The following is a 25,698-nucleotide window of genomic DNA, read 5'->3' on the forward strand; positions in this document are numbered from 1 at the left end:
AAGATAGAAGTTCTATGTTCTCCTACAACATAGAAGTTCTATGTTCCCCTACCATCCAGCCGTCCATTTTTTATCAAGAGAGCCACTCACCATTTGATCTTAGATCTGACATTTTAAAGTGTTTTATTTTTAGATTTTTTTAATACAATTTTTTTAATATAAAATTTAGTATGTGTCATCTTTTCATTAGGGCGCACCTATAAAAAATATTAACAATAATTTTGTGATAAAAAATAATGAACAAAATACCTTTTAAAACTTTCAGGGGTATTTTGATCATATTATTTTATTGAAAATATTTTTTTTATATTTTTTCGCTAGTACGAGTTTAATATAGGAATGGACTTCCAAAATTTGGTGTCAAAAAAGTTTATAGAAAACAATTAAAAATAAAACAGTAGAGACATGACATTGTGATTGGGGCAATTTTAGCCCTCCATTCAAAAATAGACGGTTGGATAAGAAAGAACATAGAACTTTTATGTGGTAGGAGGACATAAAAAGCTTTCCCTTAAAAATAATCCCTTAAATAAAAAGGTGTAGAGATGTGATATTGTGATTGAGACAGTCTTAACCCTCTATTCAAAAATAGATGGTTGGATAAAGAAGATGATAGAACTTCTATGTTGTAAAAAAACATAGAAAAGCTTTCCCTTGTTTGAGATAGAAAGGTGGTTCTCAAGACTTGCAGGCATTCTTGAAATTTGTTAGTTTGGTGTTTTACCCTAAGATTATTGCAAATGGGTTGACAGTTGATACTCGTTCCGAGGGAGGGAGAGAGAGAGGACGGATTGAGAGAGAAAGAGAGAGGGGGGCTAGAGAGAGAACGAGAGAATTAAAGGCAGAGAGAGGGTCGGTAGAGAGAGATTAATAAAAACTGACATCTCAACTAATTCTAACCATGGAGAGAGGGTCCGTAGAGAGGGGGAAAATGGCATTTTAATCCCAAGTGTTTTTGACTTTTTGAACCAGGGGAGTTTGTCTCTCTAGAGCGATACTAAAAATATTGAACTAAACTGTCCACAAAATTCATTTTGGAGGATATCTATAATTTTTTCATGTCATTTCAAACATCCATACATGTATTGGTATAAATCTTGCGCAAAAGACTATGCGAAAGAATAAATTAAAGGGAAAATAGTTTCACTTTAAACATATTTTTTAACCTAAACAAAAGACATGCCCTTTTTAAACTCAATCTTTTCACTTCTCTCCTCATATATATACCCCAAACAAATATGAAAAAAACATGCATCTCTTACTCTATCCTCCGGTATTTCCCCCGACACCTCTCTCTCTCTCTCCTCCCAATAACCTCATCTCCATAAAGCTCTTCTCTTCTAAAAGTTTGGGATGATGGCTTTTAAAAAATATATGTTTTTTTAAATTTGTTTAGTCTAAAAAAACAGATTTAAATTAACTCAAAGAGTTAGAAAAAATAAAATCTACAATTTTGATGGCCCAAAATATCTTTTAAAACTTTAGATCTATTGTGAAATGAAACCTAAAATTAAGAGGTATAGAGATATTTTCTCTAAATTAAAAGCAGTAGACAAAAACAATGACCAGCTAAATTCATTAAATTGGGTAGAAATCACAACATTTGACCTTAATCCCATCATCTGTGGGACTCCCCCCTTTATCTACAACAAAGCCCTTCTCTATAAATTGCAACTTTCGAACCTAGCAAGCACAGATATGAAGGGTATGGATAGCTCCTTGATAATCTGATCTGCAGTATATACAAGGGATCTTTGGTATAAACAAACCCAGCAACCAATTTTCTCAATGGAGAACCATGGGAAATTCAAAACTATAGTGCCCATAAATATAGTGCAATGTCATGTTGGGCACAGTTAAAAAAATACACATGATTTAGTTTAGTATTTTATTGATAGAGATCCCAAGATCAAGCTCCAAGATTTGCCGATCACCTACTGACCCTAGTAACAATGTAACGCCCATTCTCTAGATCATATATAGTCTTTAGTTGGGGTTTTCTCCATCTCGATATATACCATGCTGCAACAACTATTAAGGCAGAAACAAGGATAAGGGCCAAGAAGGTGAGGTTCTCATCACCACTGGTCTGGTGGTTTGGATGCGCTAATTCTGTGTTTGATGAAGCATGAAGAATGAAGGCTCCCAATGCCCAGTCGAGTGAAATGTTCTGAATTTGATTTACAAAATCAATCCTGAAGAAACCATCACAGAAGCATGAGCACATGAGAAACACGCATCTATTGACAAAAAGTGACCAAATGGCCATCTAAAAACATTTAGCTACGACCAACAGACTTGATAGAGAATCTGCTTCACCATAGCATTAAAATAATTGAGTAAACGTGATCCTATCTGTTAAAAATGCAAGCTTCTTTCTTTTGGCTGAGCAAACTTCAAGAAGTCAATGAACATCTCAAGAGGAAAAACAAAAACCTTTTTTAAAAAAATAAATTCCTGTGTTAGATTTTTCTTCTTTTTTTTTTTTTTTTTTTGAAAAAAAGAATTTCCTCATGGTAGAACTTGAACTGACACATTTAGTACATTATGAAATATCTAGCATAGTAACTTAAGGTGAAACAAGCACACATACCTTTTATCATACATGGAAATTCCAAGACTGTCATGCAGTAATGCTACAATATATGCTGAAGAGAAACAGTACTTCAGCAACTCATCCTCATTCAAACCCCGATTTCTTTTCTTTAAATTTGACCAACTTTCTTCTTCACAAAAGTGCTTTCCAGCTTTCACCAAATCCGAGAGAGAGGCTTTTGGATCCAAACCAAAAAACTACAAAACAACAAAATACATCAGTAAGATGATATTCGTAATAACATCTGTACGTCATGCATCCATATATAATTTGGCCAACCCAAAGCAAAGTTCATATAATCATTATCATCCTCATAGCCTTTTCCCAACTATTTCGGATCGGCTACATGAATCATGTTCCACCATTATGCTCTATCAATGATCATACTCATAGTGAGGCCATAAATCCCCATATCTTTTCTTATTACTTTCAACCATGTCTTTTTGGGCCTACCCTTTGCCTTTCTTGAGCCTTCCACTTGAACAAACTCAGACCTCTTAACAGGTGTCGTACTGGGTCTGAGGCTGCACATGGCCAGCCCTCTCAAGTCTACTTTCTCTCATCTTATCGTCTATTAGTGTAAAACAAGGTTCATATATTAATTGCTAAGTATGTCTTGCTTGTGAATGCATGATTATCACTTGCTTTTTTTATTTTTATTGGTAAAATGCATGATGATTTCTTCATTCACGAAAAAAACATTACATGATGATTTCTACATACAGGAGAACAATGATCCGTACATGTCAGTTTTTCTTTTAAGTAGATATAAATCAGAAACTACCCAAATTCTATATAACCTTTGAAGTATAGAAGAAGTTTTCTGTTGCAAGAAACTTCCCTCGCAGCTCTGGAATGAAAGCCGAACCTATATTGCAGTGATGATACAAGCATTCCTCTGCAAATGAAAAGGAAATTGTTCATAACCATAAAGTGTTCATTTTCAGGCAAATATTCAGTGGCAAATTGTAACAGTAATATGAGAGATGCTTTATGTTGTAAGGATCAAATATTGGAAACCATAGTTAGCCTCCAAAAATTTTCATTTCAATTATTCATAGGGATGTCATAGTTCACAAGCAAAGCACCTTATGTGCTGCTTAAATTAATATGAAAATACAGATGGAAATTTGCTTTAAAAACTCACCATCTATAGATGTAAGAAGAAGAAGAAGACATCATTATTTGATTGCTTGAAACGGAAATGACAACAACCACAATGATTTTTAACGTCAAAAAGGCAACAAATGGTAAAATTAACCTTAAGATAGTGTCAGACGGGTGTCTTTTTCTTGTCAGACAAGTTCACTTTTAAGTAAATGTGATTGCTTGTAATGGAAGTGACCACAACCTCAATTATTTTTTTTTTTTTTGAAGATGTTAACTTAAATTGATGAAAGGAGAGTACATAAGAAAGGTCGGGCAGTCCACAAAGGATGAAAGGAGAGTATAACCTCAATGATTTTTAACATCAAAAAGGCAACAAATGGTAAAATTATCCTTAAGATAGTGTCAGACGGGTTCCTTTTTTTTGTCGGACAAATTCACTTTTAAGTAAAACACAAAATTGTAGGATGTTTATAATAAGTTTCCAATCCCTGAATGATAATCAGAATTGGAGGACAATAGGACATCACATCAACATCCACTTTATAAAAAAAACCCAGAATGTTTTATGAAATTGAGTAATATGTTACCTTTCCCTTTCTGTAACAGCATCAAGGCAGCAGATCTGCACTCTGTGAAATTACCCACTGCATGAACAGAGGGAAGACTCCCATTATTCGCATACGGCACAACAATTGACATCTTCAACATATCCAAATCATGATGATATCCAGTAGGAGTACAAGGATCTATCAGTTTTCTTTGTCGGACAGAACTTGAAGCTACACCATTGGGAAATTCATAGTCAGGCAAAAGGTAAAAACAATTGCATGAAGCTAAAACAATCAGGAAAGGGAGTAAAATACCAAAGATTTATTTTTTAATAATTGTATGCAAATTTACAAAATTGGGAGTAATGGCCCGGGTGTACAAAATTGCCCTAAATGGCAGTTCAACAAATAGTACCTTAAAGAGGCTGCAGAAAATGATCCTAAAAAATTGCTAACAAAATATTATCAACACTAGCTTATGAATCTCTTAGCTCTTCTAGACGTATCGTAAGTGTGATATGGTGACCTCTCTGGCTAGTCCATCTGCTGAATCCTTTACTTGTCTCCAATCATAATTGAGAGACACTCACTTCTCTCTAAGAATTGAGAGTGCAAAAGCTCGAACTGGTTTATATCACAATCAATTTAGTTCCTTAAAAAAGAATTTAGGATATATTCTGATTTCAGAATGTGTAATTTTTTTACTACAGGCAGCCAAGCACTATAGGCATGTATAATGAAAACTGGCCAAAGTTCAGTGCTGTGAATGTATTGCAGGAATCTTCTTAAGCACAAGAAATTTGTAAAAGAAAGCAGAATTGGACTGCATTCATGGTTTACAAGTGGAATAAAAATAAGAACAAGAAACAACACTATCCCATTTCTTTTTGATGAATCGACAAAAATTATCATGAGTTCAAAGGTGAATATGGCCACATAAAAGGCATTTGCATCCCCTATACATAATGTCAGCAGAAGATTGAAGACGAAATCAGAATTAAATCGGTCTGGCATCCTTTTTTCTTTTTGTCTTTTTTTTCTTTTGAGGAAATTGGTCTGGCGTCCTTCAGCTGTGAAAGAAAACAAGTCAGCACTCAGGGTGGAGGATCAAACATTCCAGTGACAGATTCGTTGGGACAGCAAGAGGAAAATATCGAAGTCTGTCCCATTGGATCGGGCAGTAATAATCTAGTAAGAAGTCACTTAACCTGAAATAATGTCATAAATACAATAACTTAATGGATATTTTCAAATGGTTTAAAGCCCAGAAAAAAGAAATACACATTAGAAAATGCTCAAAAAATTAATGCTCCGGCAGATTGCAGGACCAAAATTTTTAAATAGCTAACAATTTTTTACACGTCACTAACATAATGATAAACCCCAATCACTTTGATGAAGGCATTGCTTCTCAAACATAAACGATAAATTTTAGAGCTATAAGTGCAAGAAATTTTGGTAAGAAGACATCTGAGTCCATAAATAATCCATTAACCAGGACATAAATAATCCATTAACCAGGAGGTCAGAGCACTCACAATAATTGACAATAAATGCATTAGAACAGAAGTAAACATCCATCATGATTGATTGGAATTACACATCATTTGACCAAAATTGAAGTTTCCAGCATGCTATTCACCCAAAAAAAACGTTTTCAGCATGTTAAACAATAAACTAATAAACAAACCCTGAAGCAACACTGTTAAGTATGAGCTCCACTGTTAGATTAATAGGTGCAGAACATGGAGAACCGACTAACCTGATTTCAGGCCTCTAGAAATCAACAGTGTCTGTAGTGAGTCATATGCCACGTTCTGCAAGGCAAATAGAATATTCATTCAATATTGCATATAAATAATCCCCAGTAAACACGTTGTAGGAGCCATTTTGAGAACATGGCAAACAAATAACTATAATTGAAGTACAATTTTATGCTGCAAAGAATGAAAATAGCAACAAGCAAACCTTGCATGAAATATGGCAGTTCCAACTTTGCAAAATAGTTGTCACAACAGATTATTCCCTTCCGAATATTCATAAATGTTGTGAAGGAAAATTTGGATCATATCAATTTGAAGCCAAAATATATAAAAGAACTAAAAAAAACTTTGCCCAACCCCGATGTTCAACCAAAATAAGGCCACTGATATCACCTCAGAGAAGAAACCAACCCAACTAACGATATCATAAATATGATGATGCAATGTTTAAAATATATATATGTATATTATTATTAGTTTTTTTTTTAGATCATCTTTTAATTCAATAATAGGAGGTGCGCAGGGATAAGGTGAGTTTATTTTGTCGTGAGTTGATATTGATTATTTGGGTTAGTTAGTTTAGGAGTATAAATAGGATAAGGTTAGATCTAACGGGGTTTATCTTTTCAATAGATAGCTTTGAGTAAAAACATGGGGGTTTATCTTTTCAACAATGGGTAAAACATGGGTGGCACGTGAATTTAAGAGAGAGAAGATAGGGATGAGAGAAAATAGGTTAAGGGAGATAAAATAGAAAGTCAGTTGTTTATCTTCTTTTCTTTTTTTTAGCCTATTTAAAAGGACTTTTCCTTCATTGTAAGGGGGTGAATGAGTTAATAAAATTTGGTCTCGTGAATAAATTATTTTGGGGTGGATTCCCTTGAAGACCTTGAGAGAGGGTATATTCTCTCAACTTTTTTTTCTTTTCTATTTTTCCCGTGTTATTCTCTCTCTACATCAATTGGTATCAGAGCTTAAGAGTATAAATAGGATAAGGTTAGATCTAGGGGGGTTTATCTTTTCAACAGATAGCTTTGGATAAAAACATGGGGGTTTATCTTTTCAACAATGGGTAAAACATGGGTGGCACGTGAATTTAAGAGAGAGAAGATAAGGATGAGAGAAAATAGGTCAAAGGAGATAAAATAGGAAAGTCAGTTGTACCATTAATTGATCAATTGCCACCAAAAGCGAATCAAGCTAATCCTGCTCCGGCTATGGATGATCGTTAGGGAGAAATTTTGACTAAAGTCAGAGGCTAGAGGATTTTCGAATTGAAGTATGTGAGATAAATCAAGAGATGAATCAGAGGATGCAACGCCTAGAGGATTTTCAAACTGAACTACGTTAGATGAATCAGAGGACGCAACGGTTGGATCAAAGGTTGCAGCGGTTGGAGAATAACCTTCATCGTAAAAAAGGTACTAGAATACCCTCTCTCAAGGTCTGTAAGGGAATCCACCCCAAAATAATCTCTTCACGAGGCCAAATTTTATTAACTCATTCACTCTCTTACAAAGAAGGGAAAGCCCCTTTAAATAAACTAAAAAAAGAAAAAAAAGATAAACAACTGACTTTCCTATTTTATCTCCCTTAACCTATTTTCTCTCATCCTTATCTTCTCTTTCTTAAATTCACGTGCCACCCACGTTTTACCCATTGTTGAAAAGATAAACCCCCACGCTGTTTACACAAAGCCATCTGTTGAAAAGATAAACCCCCCTAGATCTAACTTTATCCTATTTATACTCCTAAACTAACCAACCCAATTGATCAATATCAACTCACAACAAAATAAACTCACCTAATTATCCCTGCGCACCTCCTATTCTTGAGTTAAAAGATAAACTAAAAAAAAACCTAATAATAATATTTATTTTTTTTCAATGCATCATTTTCCCGAGGATGGAAGAAGCTCGACCTCGAGCTTGATTCAAAGCGGATCTTCTTCTTCATCACCATGGAGGTCTATTTGTTGAATGTGATCTTCTGGAACTTCTTCCTTCTCTTTAATCAAGTGTACCTCCATCTTCTTTTTTGGGTATTCAAACAAACGATATCCTGGGTCGTTGCATCGATAACATATAAACTTTGCAGTATCTTTTTTTTCTTCATTAAATTTCGATTGGCGTAAAACCTCCTTCTAAGGGTAAAAGCGTTTATCGGTGCTTCCTTGGTATTTCGTTTCTACTCGTAAAGCAAGTTGAAAAGCTTCACTTAAAGTCCTTTCGTCTCTTAGAGGTTATTTCGAGCAACTAATCAATAAAACTCCCAGGTCTAATCTTCTACGTTTTTTTCATTCTGTCGAAGATTTTGGAGTTCTTGAAAGAAAATTTGCTCATGATTCGCAGGAAGAAAATTTTCTTTCAATTTCTTTTCCATCTTTTGCCAGTCAGTAATTTTTCCTTTCCACTACGAAGTCGGGATTGTTGAACTTGCTCCCACCAGGCAGCAGCATACCCACGGAGCATGGTAGCAACAAGTTTAACCTTATGTTCCTCTGGCAATTCACTCCATTCAAAATAATTTTCAATTACACTTAACCAATCAATAAGACCTTCGATTGACTTTAATACCAAAATCTCGTGGTCGCTCTATAGGATGCGGATTACCAAAATCTCATGCTCGCTCTATAGGACGCGGATCTGACATGTAATCTTCGTTACGCTCGAAATCAACACCTTGATTTTGTTGTAGGATTCCTGATGCAAGATTAATGTGGTTGCTAGTACCTTCTTCACGAGGAAGGTTATTCTACAACCGCTGCAACCTTTGATCCAACCGTTGCATCCTCTAATTCATCTCCCGATTCATCTCAAGTACTTCTGTTCAAAAATCCTCTAGACGTTGCATCCTCTGATTCATCTCTTGATTCATCTCACATACTTCAATTTGAAAATCTTCTAGGGCTTTAATCAAAATTTCTTCCCAACGATCATCCACAGCCGGAGCAGGATTAGCTTGATTCGCTTTTGGTGACATTGTAAACTCTGGACCTAACTTGCTCTAATACCAATTGATACAGGGTAAAAAAAAAACCAGAAAAATAAAAATAAAAAGCTGAGAGAATATACCCTCTCAAGGTCAGCAAGGGAATCCACCCCAAAATAATCTCTTCACTAAACCAAATTTTATCAACTCATTCACCCCCTTACAATGTAGGGAAAGTCCCTTTAAATAGACTAAAAAAAAGAAATGAAGATAAACAACTGACTTTCTTCTTTTATCTCCCTTAACCTATTTTCTCTCATCCCTATCTTCTCTCTCTTAAATTCACGTGCCACACACGTTTTACCCATTGTTGAAAAGATAAACCCCCATGTTTTTACCCAAAGTTATCTGTTGAAAAGATAAACCCCCCTAGATCTAACTTTATCCTATTTATACTATTAAGCTAACCAACCCAATTGATCAATATCAACTCACGACAAAATAAACTCACCTAATTATCCCTGCGCACCTCCTATTCTTGAGTTAAAAGACAAACTAAAAAAAAAACTAATAATTTTTTTTTTTTTTTTTTTCACTATGATCTCAAAAACATCAAAGGTATACAGATGAATTTCTATTGAAGATGGCATGTTCTTTAGTAATCATCACTTTTTTGGAACACATCCTTCATGGAAGAAGGACTAAGGACCATGTATAAAAGGAATATATCATGTCCTATACTAACACATTAAATATAGATTCCACAGAACAATAAAAACAAGGAATATCATGCACACAACGGACGTTACCAATTATAATAATGTAATACACCAATACCTCTCTCTCTCTCTCTCTCTCTCTCTCTCTCTCTCTCTCTCTCTCTCTCTCTCTCTCTCTCTCTCTCTCTCTCTCTCTCTCTCTATATATATATATATATATATATATATATATATATAGGAAAATGCTGAGATTAGCCCACTAGCTCATATAAACATATGAGCCCAATGGCCCAGATTGAATCTGGGCCGATCTGACGATCACAACCTCATTTCGTGTTTGAATTTTAATTTTTTTTCTACAAATCCAAATAACTTGAAATTTTAGGCGTCCATTCTTCTCATCAACGCGTACCTAATAAAAATATTTAAAAAATAATTTATAAAAAATAAATTGATCAAAACGAAACTTTTCAAAGGTATTTTGGTCAATTTATTTCTTACAAATTATTTTTTTAATATTTTTATTAGATTATCCTATTTTTGAAGAACGCACGCCTAAACTTTCAAGTTATTTAAATTCGTAGAAAAAAGATTAAAATTCAAATACGAAATGAAGTTGTGACCATCATATCGGCCCAGTTTCAATCTGGACCATTGGGCTCATAGGGTCATATATCCTAGTGGGCTAATCTCAGCATTTTTCATATATATATATATATATGGAAAAAGTTATATATATATATATATATATGGAAAAGGTTTTTATAAGGATGCTACCTTATAATGTAGCACTACGAATGCCCCACAAAAATCTATCGGAAAAGGTAGTTTTAATGTTGAAAAACCCTTTGATTGATCATCTCGACATCGAGATGTATGACTATGAAAAATGAAAAGCTTTTAAGGCTAAAAACTAGCGCATTTTACAACATATTATCTACACCATCCATTTTCAAGATTTTCATATGTTTATAGATCTACTTGATTTTAACCATTTTTTAAATTTAAAATTTAATAACTAGATATAAAAATAGATTTTGAGATAATCCTAAGAACATTTTACATCAAAATTCAATACCATGATAAAATTTGAAGCTGCACCTTACCTCTACACCTACGGATGCATCCGTATGCAAACTGCACCCTATATATATATATATATATATATCTATGGAAAAAGCTGGGGTTAGCCCACTAGCTCATATTAACATATGAGCCCAACGGCCCAGATTGAATCTGGGCCGATCTGACGATCACAGATGTCCGTAGTGCTTGAATTATTTTTTTTTTTCTACAAATCCAAATCATTTGAAAATTTAGGTGTGTGTTCTTCTCATCAAGGCGCACCTAATAAAAATATAGAAAAAATTATTTGCAAAAAAATCAATGACCAAAATATCACCCGAAACTTTTCGGGAGTATTTTGGTCAATTTCTTTCATGTAAAATATTTTTTTGATATTTTTTGAAGATTCACCTATTTTTTATGAACACTCGCCTAAAATTTCAAGTGATTTGGATCTGTAGAAAAATAAATAAAATTCAAACACTACCAGACATCCGTAATTGTCAGATCGGCCCAGATTCAATCTGAACCGTTGGGCTCATATGTTCATATGAGCTAGTGGGCTAATCCCATCTTTTCCCTATATATATATATATATATATATATATATATATATATATATATATATATATATATATATATATATATATATATATATATATATATATATATATATATATATATAAAGGAACGGCTTCTATGCTTCCCCAGCAGTGTAGAAGTTCTATCCTCCCCCTTATCCAACCGTCTATTCTTAATGGAGGGCTAAGAATGTCTCAATCACAATGTCACATCTCTACACTATTTTATTTTTAATTTTTTTCTATAAATTGTTTTGGCACCAAATTTTGGACGTCCATTCCTCTATTAAACTCGCACTAGCGAAAAATATAAAAAAAAATATTATCAATAAAATAAAATAACCAAAATACCCCTGAAAGTTTCAAGTTTGGTCATTATATTTATCGAAAAATTATTTTTAATATTTTTTATAGGTGCGCCCAATGAGAAGATGGCACGTACCAATTTCATATTCATACAATTTGTATAAAAAAAACTAAAAATAAAATACTTTGAGACGTCGGATCTAAGATCAAAAGGTGAGTGGCTCTCTTGATCAAAATTGGACGGCTGGATGGTAGGGGGAGGATAGAACTTCTATGCTGTAGGGGGAGCATAGAAAGTTTGCCCTATATATAATGGTGTACAGTAAAGCAGGAACCATCAACATAATTTAGAGGAGAAAGTATCAACAAGAAAGCCACCTGACCAAAATGAAGCAAGCTATGGCTGTACAAATTGTAAGTGACTCCTCGATATCTAATTGTTCGAGAAAATTCATGGGGTGGTGGCTCTCTTGGAACAAATGTCACCTGAAATAGAAACATCAATATAAAAGGAAGTAGATTAGCCTCGCTTTTCATCACTTCCAAGGGCCATGCATGAAGTAATACTGAACGGAGTTTATAGAATTGATATCACATAACCCCAGAAGAATTGCTGGTAAATATATATTTTAATATGTCGAGTCCACAATTTTCCCTTTTGTATATTCTATTATCTTGGCTGAGTCTATTAAGTATCAGCCAAGTCTTTATATGGCACTCAGCCAGGTACGAAATCGGGTCCATGGTTTAAAACATTGAATCTATGCTTCCATTAATACAAAAATATTCAATATTGAATAGAGAACCTTCATAGTCGAGTTTCTTAAATTTCTATTCAACTATTGAACATGCATAAAAAGCCAACTTCTCATCTCCTTTTGTAGTTTTCTTGCATGAAAATAAAGGTAGTCGCAAAGAACATGTAATAGAGAATCAGAGCATATTAGTGTATTCCTCTCTTGAGCAGTGTTAGAAACTCAAAGTCAGTACGTGACTTGGTGAAAGCCACTGGAAAAAGAAAAGACTTATTCTTGGGACCAGCAAGATTTGAGCTTGAGACCAAAGATTTGAGCTTGAGACCAAGTTTAATATGGGAAACACACGCTACCACTAAGGTGCCCATAGATAAATATGCCTGTATGTATGATACATGTGTGTAGTCCTTACATGATTAACAAGAAGAAACTTGACCCAACTTGAACATTTTCTCGATGCTTTGGACAATTTATTCTAGATTGCATGAACTCATGAAATCACCTCAACTTAACCACCCCATGAAGAAGTTGGTAGCAAGTGGCATTCTATAATTTTTACAAGGTCACTTCCTTTTCCTGTAATTTGTAATCTTCACAATTTCTTTTCAGTACAGACTATGTGACTAGCGGAATCACCACAAATTATTTTAAGGTATTTTGTGAACTTTCAAGCTAAATTGAGGTGACTATTCTCATATAAACATCAAAATCCTAAACCACAGTTTCGTTAAAATTAAAAAGAAACATATTTTTGCCAGAACTTTTATACATCAGAAAGTGTCCACAACTAGATGCAGTAAGGCATTGGTAAACAAATTATTCCAACCCAATTGATCTATTCATATGCTACTAACTTGCTATTGTAAAACATTTACACATGTTAAATAGCAAAACAAACATTCAAAACTTCAAAAATGAGAGAGAAACGACAACTGAATTCAAATAATGAAAAAGAGAACTCAACCTGAGCAGAAGCCCCACCAAGTTCAATTATCCCAGAGGTTTCCAATGGATCACCACCTAATGTATCAAGAGCATAATTTGCAGCAACCCAAGCATAAAGACCTTCATCAGAACCTATACCACAATTCATACATCAGTAGCACTTCCATTACGACTCAAAATAGATTATACACAAAAGTGATTACTGTTTTGGAAAAGTAAGAGTGGTTTACACTTTTTACACGGATTTTCCACATAAGTGGCCAAACTTTAAATCAGTGTATGGCTGAACCGATTCAGGACTTGCCTGAGTCAGCTCGGCTCAGGACTTTGGCGAGTTCCAATTTTTAAAAAGGGGCTCTTACTGAGTCTCTTATATATGACATTTTTTTGTCAGCTTCTCTACAGACACAGATGAGTTTTGTTCCAACTCATCCGAGTCAAACCAGGTGACTAGGGCACCAGACCTTGGTGAGTCCAGGCCCAAGTGCTTGTTTTGAAACACTGCTTTTGATATTGTTTTGTCATAAGCAAACAAACGATTTACCCAAGAACCTTATTTGATAGCTTCAGGAACAGAACCAAGAACCTTATTTTATAGCTTCAGGAATTGATTATGAAGTCCACAATTTAAGTTAGAGTTTGCTATATACTGACCACCTAATAGCTCCAAATAATTAGAGGATAAAAAACTATAAAAAAATAATTGCAGTAAATACCTTTGATTTTCATTAGATGATATAAAGTAGCCGAACTGCAAGATAAATAACATTCGGTTTTAACCAAAAGAAATAAAGAAATTTATTTAGATCACTCCCCCAAGGGCCACCAAGTGTAGCATGCTCACTTTGGGGATTTCACAAGGATACCTAAGTGAAGGGATGCCATTATGTAGTCCACTTTTTTTTTTTACCTTTTCTTTTTTTTTATTGGTATCTCAATTTCATTAACTGCGTAAAATGTACATATGACAATGTATGCACATTTGTTCCTTGATCAAACAGCAATTATGTGCTTAACAATAAAGGAATATGCAATCACATTCTTATAATTGGATCTTATCAATAAATCCTCAGCGCTAAAGAGTTATTTCCAACTATCTTCAAAAAAAAAATTTAAGGTTGAGTGATGACAAGGTGGGAAGAGAGAGATAGCAACCCCATTTCTTCCCTTTCTACTATTTCTTTGTGTATTAATTTCTTTTGGGAAAACTTTCCATGTGACTCCCACCAACAATATGAAATCTCTCAAATTTAATTATACGCCCCCACCTTTCAGAGGCTTGGAGGTCGTTACTTTGCATTCTCCCCCATTTCACCAGCAACATCGGCTTCCACCCTCGCTCTCTGTCCACAGGGTCCTTTTCTGGTCCCACCTGTGGCTAGGCCAGTTTCCCCTTAAGGACATATTCCCCCATCTTTTCCTCGTTGACCGGTACCCCCAGGCCACAATAGCCGACTGCTGTCAAACTTTGGCCACCGCATAGTATGTCATCCTATATTCAGAAGACCCCTGTTGGACCTAAAGATCCCCAAATTTCTGGCTCTATCCTCCCTCCTCCAGTCAACCTTCCTCCCACACCAGGGATTGACAAGATTGTCTGGTCTCCAGCCTCCTCTGGCACGTTCTCTGTCTCGTCTTTCTATAGGGCTCTCCAAATGCCCTCTCTCCCAACTACTCCTCGCCGCTCGTTCCCCCAGAAATCCAATGTTCAGCTCGGTCATATTCTCAGAAAGAGCCTTGACTGTAGACAAACTCCAAAGAAGGGGCCTACAGTTACCCAACAGGAACACCATGTGTATGTGTATGGAGGAGGAGGAGACCAACGCCCAACGTTTCATTCACTGCAATCTAGCTAGCTCTCTGTGGGGGCACTTACTTTAGCTCTTGGGTTGGTCATGGGTGACCCTGAATTCTATCCCCCAACTAATCCAGGCTTTCCCCTCCCCACCATGGTCTAGTAATGGCATCTATCTTTTGCGAGCCTCTGTTGCTGCCACTCTCTGGAATGCAACAACACGATTTTTGGAGGAGAGAAGACCAGCTTAGTGGCCCTTCACAATGAAGTGAAATCCCTGGTCATCTTTTGGGCCAAGAATAACAAACTTTTCCAGCACTGCCCTGTCTCTGACTTCCACCTCAATTGGAAGAATTGCTGACTCTCAGATCAGCAGGCATCTCTCGCTCCTCTATCTGGAGACCACCAGAGCAGGGCCAAGTCAAGCTTAACTTCGACTGTTGCTTCCTTGGAACCCAGGCCCTGCTGGAATAGGGGGGGTTCTTCTGAGATTCTAGTGGCGCCACCCTACTCTCCTTCTCCCACTTCATTGGCCTAACCAACTCCAGTGTGGCGGAAGCCTTAGCCCTTCTCATGGGACTTCACAGTTTCAACCCATCCTGGGATGCAACTCTGATTCTTGAGGGGATTCCGAAAACATCATACTGTGGGCAACTGGGCATCTAAATCTTCCCCCAGTCCATGGAGATTGGAGCGCATTTTTTATGAAGTTTTCCACCTTTGCAGGGATACTCATGCGGATTGCACCATACCTGGAGGGAAGCAAATGCCGCAGCCTACACCCTTGCTAAGGAGAGCGCCTCAGAGCAGAACAAACAGGAGACTTTTGAGCACCTTTTTAAGCTCTTGACCTCACCTTTTTGTTATCCTACTTCCAATCTCTCAACTTGTATAGCATTTTTTGGACCCTGTAAGGGGTTTTCGTATACGAACACCCAGACTGTGGGTAGTTCAACCTCTTGTACATCGGTTCTATCTATACAGCAGTTTACAGTTTCCAAAAAAAAAAGTTGCAAAGTGTCACCATTTCATACACTACTAAACTTATCCTCACTGTATCTCAAATCTACACACCTTGTATTCAGAGGAAAAGGTAGTTACCAAAAAACTCCAAGCTTCCAAGTTGCAGACTGCTGGACCAGACAAGGATATTAATCTATTTCCTTTTTTTTTATGATAACATCCATAATATTAATCTTGAGCAGCAAAGGATCTTTTTATGCCCAAGAAACTGTTGAGCATGACAAAAGCTAACATGATCTTAATGCATAAAGTTGTACAAACAAATCCCAAGTAAAATGGTTACTTTAAGAAGAAGACTGTATATATTTTCATTGGACTTAAACCGAAATTTAGTGTAGACAATGGCTGAAAATGAATTGGAGTATAAATGGCAATGATAATAGCCACAATGCAGGCCCAAATCAGTAAAACAGTAGACCTACTTTTTCAACATAGCTGAACTTAGGTTGACCTTCTGCTATAAATGACAAAAAATTTCAACTTTTACACATGATTCTACCATAGTTGTCTGGTATCTACAACTTCATTTACTTTAATTAAGCAACAAAATTTGATGCGTAAACCACAATTTCATATTCTATTGTACCCAAAACCAAGAGTGAATTGCGAAAATTTTAACATTTCATAAATAATGTAGAAACAAACAAACCCAAGTTAGCTGAATTTGGGTTCTCCTTCTTCCTTAAATGACAAAGTTTTCAACTTTTACACATGACTCTGTCACAGTTGTCCGAAGTATAAATTTTACCTATTTTACTTAGTAATAGCAACAAAATCTGATCCTAAACACCATTGCACTTTCAATTGTATTCAAAACCAAGCCTGAATTGTCAAAGTTTAAGTCAACCATTTTTCAAAAAATAATGTAAAAACAAATAAACCCAAGTTAAGCACACCTGTTATAACTGAAGCCCATTCATCCTGAAAACGAAAACCCGACATTCTAAGAACATTTCTGCACGATTCCAATATGAGTTGTTGTGAATTAGGGCTCAATATTCTCAGACCAGCTGTGGCCATGAGCCTGATCTCTGTATCGCCCCATTGATCATTTGGAACCCTAGTTTTTGCAAACTCCAAAAGATCCATTAAAGAATCCCCTGCACCTTCTGGGTCCTTCTCAAATGCTGATAATCCAGGATTAATTTTCATAGAAGACAAACCCTGTCCTTCAAAATTGAAGAATGGAACCCCACCTTTGCTCGAGAATTCGAACACGTGAATTCGAGTTCCGGTGCTCCCACCATCAATAACAATCCCAAATCTCTTCGCTTGATGAAACCCCAGATTGAAATTGAAACCCTTTGCCAGAGCGATCAGGTAGAAGAATAGGGCAAAAGTGGCAGAGACGGCGATGAATAGCAATGGGTTTCCTCTGGTTTGATTCGCCTGCTTCAAATTCGTCGAAGAAAGTCGTGATAGGAGATGGAGACGAGGAGGCAATTGGGATTGATTAGGACGAAGGGTTTGGAGCTTTGGAGAATCCATTAATGGCAAGACACTGATGCATGAAACAGTTGCAAGCCTAGGGTTTGATCTTCGCATCAATGATCGAGCACCTCGACAAGCATTGTTGTCGAGGGCTACAAGAAATTGCAGGATGAAAAATTGGATCCAATGGTCGTCGATAGAGAAATGCAGAGAAAAAAAAAAAAGGGTTAGAGAGAGGTTAATCAGTTCAGTAGGCGTCTAGAGAGAGAAAGGGTAACAGAGAAACGCATGCACTGGCCCTCTCTCTCTCTCTCTCTCCCTTCAGAGGAAGGAGGAAGAGAGAAGAGGGAAGGATTGGGGGTGCAGCTCTTTCGAGAACGGGGCGAGTAATGAACTTAAACTGAGATGGAGGGCTCTTAGTCCTTGCCCTCCACCTCTCTCTCTCTCTCTCTCTCGATTCTGCCTCCGATCCCTCTCTCTCACCTCTCCCCCTCTCTCCCTCAATTCCGACTCTACCACTCCGTTGCTTCCAATTCTGTCAAAACAAGAGAGACAAAAGCAAGGGAACGTACAGAACTATGCGTACTTCGAATCTTATTTCAGAGGAAAAAGTTTCAAATTTTATCATGACATTTAACTTAACAATTGGGAAAATTATTACAAATATATCTTATTTTTTGTTTAACGTACTCTCTTTTTTTTTTTTTTTCTTTTTTTTATAATACTTTAAGGTCCGTAAAAATTAATTCATAAATATCTATATTTATCTTTTTCATCTCTAAATTTTTTATTTTTTATTTTTTTTTTAATATTTTTTTGAGTTTTGTTAGTCTTATCGACTTTTTTTTTTAGGGTTTTGTTAGTCTACACAGCTTGATGGTGTCAACTTTTAAAGTGCTCAACAATTTTTTATATTAAAATATTTTTGAATTATAATACAAAATTTTTCAAGTTGGAGTATTTTTGGTCATTTAAAAAAATAGAATGGATATTTTGTTAATAAAATAGTGGCATTCTATTAATAGTTAAAAACAATTAATGCGAGTGATGTCACACATCATATTATTGATATCATTGTCCACTATTATTAATAAATGTTTTTTCTTCTATTAAGAATTTCTAATTTATTCTTGATTAATTGCTTAAAATACCCCTAAACAAAAAGTTGCTATAATGTAGGAAAAAGGCATCTAAATTTCTAAAAAGTTATTATACTATCGGATAAATTAGAGCCTACCTCCAAAATTTTACTAGATGAGATTGTTTTGATGCCCAAATACCGTGATCATCTTGACATCAAGATGCAAGAACATGAGAAAAAATAGATTTCAAGTTTTGAAAATAGTGTATTTTGTAACGCATTTTTGTACCGCTAATTTTCAAATTTTTCAAGTTTTCATAGATATGTCGATCTACATTATTTTTTAAGCTTTAAACTTTATAATTAAAGTTACTAATATATTTTAAAGCTATCACAAATATTTTCAGTATTGAAACTAAATTCCTTGGCACTATTTGAAAGTAGGCTCTAATTTGATTGTTTAGAGCCTAGGCTCTATACAAACCATACCTTTTTTTTTTTAATATTTATCTCTTCTTTTTCTCTCTAATTTTTTTTTTATCTCTTCTTTCTGTCTCTACATCTTCTCTCTCTAACTCTCTCTCTCTTCAAAGAGATTTGTCTAACAACGAATAAGTACCTTACCCTTCCCCATAAAAACTCCCTTCAACCGCATCTCTTATTAAAATTAGATGGCGTATATCTCCACTGAGATTTGTTTAACAACGTGTAAGTTTTTTTTTTTTTTTTTAACAAATGTTGATTACTTTATTAAAAAAATATACTTAAAGGAAATTACATCAAAGGAAGTAGCATCTTCTATAAAAACTCTCTTCAATCCCTTCTCTTATGAAAATTAGACGAAGTTAGATTTGTATCGATGAATTGCGTTTGTTGAGTTGATGAAGTAAGTAGAGAGAGAGAAAGAGTTAGAGAGAGAAAGAAGACAAAAAATCAGAAAGAAAGAAGAGATAAATATTAAAATGAACTAGAGAGAAAGAAGAGATAAACATAAAAATAATAAGAGATAAGTATAAACAAAACGAGAAAATGATTAGTTTTTACGGTACTTTTTTACTGTACTTAAAGTACCATAATTGTGCTTCACAGTAATGGTTATTTTGGTCAAAAAATATGGTAATGGTTATTTTGGTAAAAAAAAAAAGGCCCAAAATTGAGCATAAAAAAAACACTCAAAATTGAACAAAAAAGATATGAGCGAGGTTTATGAAAGTTGAAGTTTTTTTAAAAAAATAGACAAAAATTAAGATATATTTGTAACAATTTCCCTAAAAATTTCTTAGGATTATTTGAAAATCTATTTACATATCTAATTATAAAACCTTACAAATTTGTTAAAATCAAGTACATCTATAAACATATGCAAATTTTGAAAATGGCCCGTCTAGATAATGTATTGCAAGATGCACTATTTCTAGGACTCAAAGTATTTTATTTATCTAGATGTTAACATGATCAATTAGAGGGTTTTTCAACATTAAAACAATCTTTTTTCCATGGATTTTTGAGGTACACCTTTAATTCTACATTTTAATTTTGCAACCTTATATAAACATTTCTCAAAAGTCTATCTAAGAGTGAAGCCCTAAATATTCAAATAGAGGCTCATTTTTAAAAGGACCCAGTTTCGATGCGGCCAAGCCCGCATATGTAGAAATGTGGACCTCTTAATACATCTATTTTTTTGATGAATTTTAAGACTTAAGTTTTAAGAACATGTAATATCTAATATGGAGATCATGAATATAAATAAATTTTAAAAATTAAAAATAATAATTCTAGTAAGAAAATATGTGGACAGTCAGTTTTCATTGTTTTTAGATGGAACACCAACTCGCATCCATCTTTAACATGGATGCTTTACACTCTCTGGACCGCATATGTAGGATTACGGTCCAGCCCACATGAAACAATTTTCCTTTTAAAAATTCACTAGAAGAGATTGTTTTGATGCTCAAAGATCCTTATATTGATCAACTCGACCTCAAGATGTATGAACATGAGAAAAAATAAATTTTAAATCTTGAAAATAATGCATCTTCTAATAAATTTTCTGAAATGTCAATTTTGAAGATTATCAAGTGTTCATAGTTATGCTCGATCTACATTATTTTTAAGTTTTAAATTTTGTAATTATAGATGAAAATAAATTTAGGCCATCAAAAAGATTTCTAGTACTGAAATAATATCTTTCGGCACTATTTCAAGGTACGGCTTATTTTCATTGTTTAGACTCTAAACTTTAGAGCCTTAACCTTATAAAAACCACAGAGTTTGTGCTACAAAATATGGTATGACTAGAGTTTGTGCTACAAAATATGGTATGAAAACCAAACCTGAGAGGGGCCGCCACTCAATGACACAAGCTATTGGGTCTAGCCAGGGCCGGTCATGGGTTTTCCCTTATCTTTCTTTTAAGTTTGTATTATATTACACCTGGCTGAGACCAAGTCACCACTGCCACTAGGCTTCAGCCAACCTCATAAGGACCCAAGCCAAGCTCATTCCAGGATTGGTCCAGCCCAAGTTAGATTGTTAGCATGCTTAGTTACAAGGAGGTCACAATCAATCTTGACTGTTGGATGTGAAATTCAATGACTGCGGATGTCTCATTAATTTGGTTCAAAGTCTAAAAGAAAGGTTTTCATATGATACTTCAAGATGTAAGACTTCTAATCTAATGGCTATAGGTTTTTGTGACTTATTTGTACTAAGATAAACTTATAGCGTACAATTTTTTTTTAAAAAAAAAGGCTACGAGAAGCATAATCTTCGTCAAAGACTTTTCCCAACAAATTAGGGTTGGCTACACTAATTCGGGTCTACCATTCTTCTTTATTAAGGGTCATACCCTTAGTGAGGCCATGAGTCCCAATTTTTTTTCTCACTATTTTCAACCATATCCTTCTGGGACCTCCCCTTCCCCTTTCTGAGCCTTCCACTTGATCTAACGTGTACATCCTAATATGTGATATACTATATTTGCACCACATGCCCAACCTACTTAAGTTTACTCTCTCTTATCTTATCGTCTATTGGTTATTAGGAGAGAGGAGAAAATGGGGGATCTGTCCCTTTTTAGAGAGAGAAAGATGAAACATGTGAAAACCCCAAAAAAAGGCTACGTAATGTATATACACAGAGAAAGATGAAACGTGTGAAAAACCCAAAAAAAGGCTAAGTAGTGTATATACACAGGACTTGGACCTACCTCGCCTCACCCATACAGCGAAGTTGAGTAACTCAATCAAGTCCCATAACATTGGTGCATAGTAGTGTTGTTGTAATTTTGTTAACCTTATTGGTTATTTAATTTGTGCTATGGTGATCACTTGGAAATTCCCTTATAGGGGACCATTTGTTCTCCCATGCCTCCTTTCTTTCTCAAAGTTATCATCTAGGCATTTTGTTAACTATAGTACACAGGTCCAAAGATAAATAAGGATGAAAGGAATGAGAAATTATCACAATATTCTTTGAAAATAGTTGATTTTATATATTAATGTTATAAGGAGTCGTATATTGTGGTTATTTATTATTGTTACAAGGACGTCACGAGCACTTCTAGTTATTAGATGTCAAATTGATGGCTTGGGATGCATCATAAAGTTCGAAAAATTTGACTGTGAGCTGAGAAAAATGCAGTGGAAGTAATAGTGGGCTGAGCAAAATACCAAAAAACCAAAACACACTCATGTTTCAAGGTGATTAACTACAGAAGTTGCAAGGAAAGCCCCCTCCTTAGCGAGTGAATCTACTACTGCTTTCAATTCTCTCCATGTGTTTTTGGATGTCACTTGTAGAGGTCCAGAAATCTCAGTGATTTGGTTGAACACCTTCTAAAGACACCAAGGGCACTATGAGGCTCTTCTAGTGCAATTAATAACATTTCTTGAAGGACAATATGAGGCTCTTCTAGGTGCAAATAATAACATTTCTCCAATGACCTTCTACTATCTCGAGGAGGCCCATCTCCGATAAACAATCAAGGAGTACCTTTTTCTCAATTGAGGTTAGATAAAGTGCGCAACAAGCAGTTGCAAACCCTAGTAGTTCTACCCTATATACCCTAACTCCATGTGTATCCCAATTGTAGAAGAAATTTTAATTGAGAATAAATGAAGAAGAGAAAGAAGAAGAAAACACACCTTTACATGGTTCGGTCCATTAGACCTACATTCACGGTTGAAGGGCTATTCAGTCGTGCCCATTATTTCATTCATCCAGTTTTAAATAGAAGTTAAAAGATAACAACTAAATAAAAACTTATTCCCCAAATATCTCTTGAATATATCACGAACTTATATTTTTCACATTTAGTTACCCAAAATATGGGATACGGTTGAAAGGCTATTCAGTCGTGCCTATTATTTCATTCATCCAGTTTTAAATAGAAGTTAAAAGATAACAACTAAATAAAAACTTATTCCCCAAATATCTCTTGAATATATCACGAACTTATATTCTTCACATTTAGTTACCCAAAATATGGGATATGGATAACTATATCATATGTGTACCATATCAAGTAGCTAGCTATACCCAATTATTTCAACACTCCCCCTCTAGTTGTTGTGCTGATATCTATCGTGCTCAACTTGCTTAATGTTTATCGAAATTGTACTTTGCTTGTGAACTTTGTGGGGTTGATTTTTGCTTCTGACAAATGGAGTAGTAATTTCTTTGGCTTGAACTTTCTCTCTCACAAAATGACAATTTGTTTCTAGGTGCTTAGTGCATTCATGAAATACGGGATTTTGATACGTCATGTATAAAAGATTGATTGTCGCAGTTCCTAATCATTAGATGTAAAATATTGAAACCCATATCTCTGAGAAGAAATTTTAGCCAAATTAATTCGCAGGTTGTAGTTGTCATAACTATGTATTCGGCCTCTCATTTGATCGAGCAACTGTCGTCTGTTTTTTACTTTTCCAAGTTACAAGATTACTACCTACAAATATACAATACCTTAGAGTGGATCTTCTATCTGTAGGACTAACTGCCCAATCAGCATTATAATAGGCAATAATATCATTATGACCATTACTTTTCATTAAAATTCCTTTTCCAAGAAATGACTTAAGGTCCCTTAAAATTCGATTGAGAGCTTCAAGATGAGCAGTTTTTAGAGAATGCATGAATTGACTTACCATACTGACCGCATAGACAATATCAGGTCTAGTGATAGTAAGATATATAAGTCGACCAACTAAATGTTGAAACATCCTAATGTCTTCCAAAGCTTTGCCTAGTCTATGTTTACTTTATAATTTGTCTCAATTGGAGTATCAATAGGTTTACATCCTATCTTGCCAGTTTTGCACAAAAGGTCTAAAACATATTTCCTTTGGCAAATAAAAATTCATCTGTGAGAGTAAGCAACCTCAATTCCAAGAAAATATTCGAGTTTTCCCAAATATTTAATATCAAACTTCATATGAAAGTAATCTTTCAATTTTGTTATGGTATTTGAATCACTTCCTATTATAACATTGGCATCAACATAGATAAGAACAATAACATTATCGGATTGCCTTCTTTTTAGAAACATGGATGAATCAACATTACTCTGAAAAAACCCTATATTAATGAGAGCTTGACTTAACTTTGCAAACCATGGCCTGGGAGACTGTTTAAGCCCATAGATTGCTTTACTGAGCCTGCAAGCTAAAGTTTTGTTGCCTTCTTGAGGACAATCGGGAGGAAGTTTCATGTAAAATTCTTCGTCCAAATCTCAGTATAAGAATGCATTTTTTACATCCGGTTGATATAAAGGCCAGCCATTATTAACAACAATAGAAAGCAAAACCCTCACAGTATTCATTTTAACCACAGGAGCAAATGTTTCCTTGTAGTCAACACCATAGGTTTCGGTGAATCCCTTTGCAATAAGTCTCAACTTGTATCTCTCAATAGTTCCATTACTTTTGTATTTCGTTTTATAAACCCATTTGCATCCAACTGGGTTGTTTTTTTTCAGAAGACTAACGACATCCCAAGTATGATTTTTCTTTAAAGCAACAAGTTCCTCATTCATAACAGTTCTCTATATTGCATTTGAATTAGCTTCCTTGAAGCTAGTGGGTTCTATAGTTGAGGAAATTTTGTCAAAAAAACACTATCTTTAGAAGATAACTTCTTAAAACCCATTTGTTTTTCAATGGGTTAACGAATTTTGGAATTGCTTTCATTGACATGATATGTATAGTAATCCTTTAAACTTAGAGGAAGTTGACTAATATGACTAGATCGTCTTGCTTGAAAGTCTTGAGGAGGAATTATTTTCCCTTGATATTCGTTTGAATGAACCTCCTCATTGGAGTCTTGTGGTGTTTCAAGAATAGATTCTTGAGGTATTTCCTGATTAGGTGTAGTACTCTCAATAATTTTGACTCTGGAATTAACGCCATCCATTCATGAGGTCTTGGGTAGAGATTGCCTTGTTAATCTCCCCCTAAGGCTTATCAGATTGAAAATAAAGAATTTGTTCATTGAATTCAATATTTCGATAAACATACATTCGTTTAGTTTTTGGGTCATAGCATTTGTAACCCTTTTTGGTAGGTGAATATTCCATGAATATACATTTGGTGGAGCATTTAACAAGTTTGTCTCTATGATTTATGATAAATGCACAAAGCATTCAAAACCATATATCTTTAAATGATGAACGTAGGAGAGCAACCATGTAACACTTCATAGGGGCTTCTATTATCCAATATTCTAGTCGGCAGTCGATTTATATGATGACAAGCAGTAAAAATACCCTTAAACGACTATAATTTAGGAACATTTATTTGAAAAAGTAAGGCACATGTTACTTCAAGAAGATGCTTATTTTTTATTTCAGCAATTCCATTTTACTGATGAGTTTCTACACATGACATCTGATGAATGATCCCATGATCCATCAAATATCAGAAAAAAAATTTATTTGTATATTTTGTGCCATTATCAGTTATGAGAATTTTCACCTTAGCATCAAATTGTTTTTTTGTCACGGCATGGAATTCCTTAAAGGAAATGAAGACATCACTCTTAAACTT

At 34.9% G+C, this 25,698-nt stretch overlaps 1 protein-coding gene across 2 annotated transcripts; it reads right to left on the reverse strand.

The window, feature by feature from the left end:
• Positions 1–1,699: 1,699 nt before the first annotated feature.
• On the reverse strand, positions 1,700–18,157 carry LOC18422232 (GDA1/CD39 nucleoside phosphatase family protein). 2 transcript variants are annotated; one of them, XM_006827184.4, is made up of 8 exons: positions 17,034–18,157; positions 13,339–13,451; positions 11,998–12,105; positions 6,017–6,071; positions 4,294–4,485; positions 3,397–3,494; positions 2,594–2,793; positions 1,700–2,195 (listed from the first exon to the last, which is right to left on the reverse strand). In XM_006827184.4, exons 1-8 carry the CDS (start codon positions 17,680–17,682, stop codon positions 1,931–1,933), a joined length of 1,680 nt encoding a protein of 559 aa, XP_006827247.2. In that variant the 5' UTR covers positions 17,683–18,157; the 3' UTR covers positions 1,700–1,930. The 2 variants fall into 2 exon arrangements, with proteins under 2 accessions (XP_006827247.2, XP_011622255.1); XM_011623953.3 differs by lacking the exon at positions 11,998–12,105.
• Positions 18,158–25,698: the final 7,541 nt, after the last annotated feature.

Source organism: Amborella trichopoda, chromosome 4 (genome assembly GCF_054954075.1).
Source record: "Amborella trichopoda isolate Santa Cruz 75 chromosome 4, AtrichopodaSantaCruz75HAP2 v2.0, whole genome shotgun sequence".
NCBI classification, from domain to species: domain Eukaryota; kingdom Viridiplantae; phylum Streptophyta; class Magnoliopsida; order Amborellales; family Amborellaceae; genus Amborella; species Amborella trichopoda.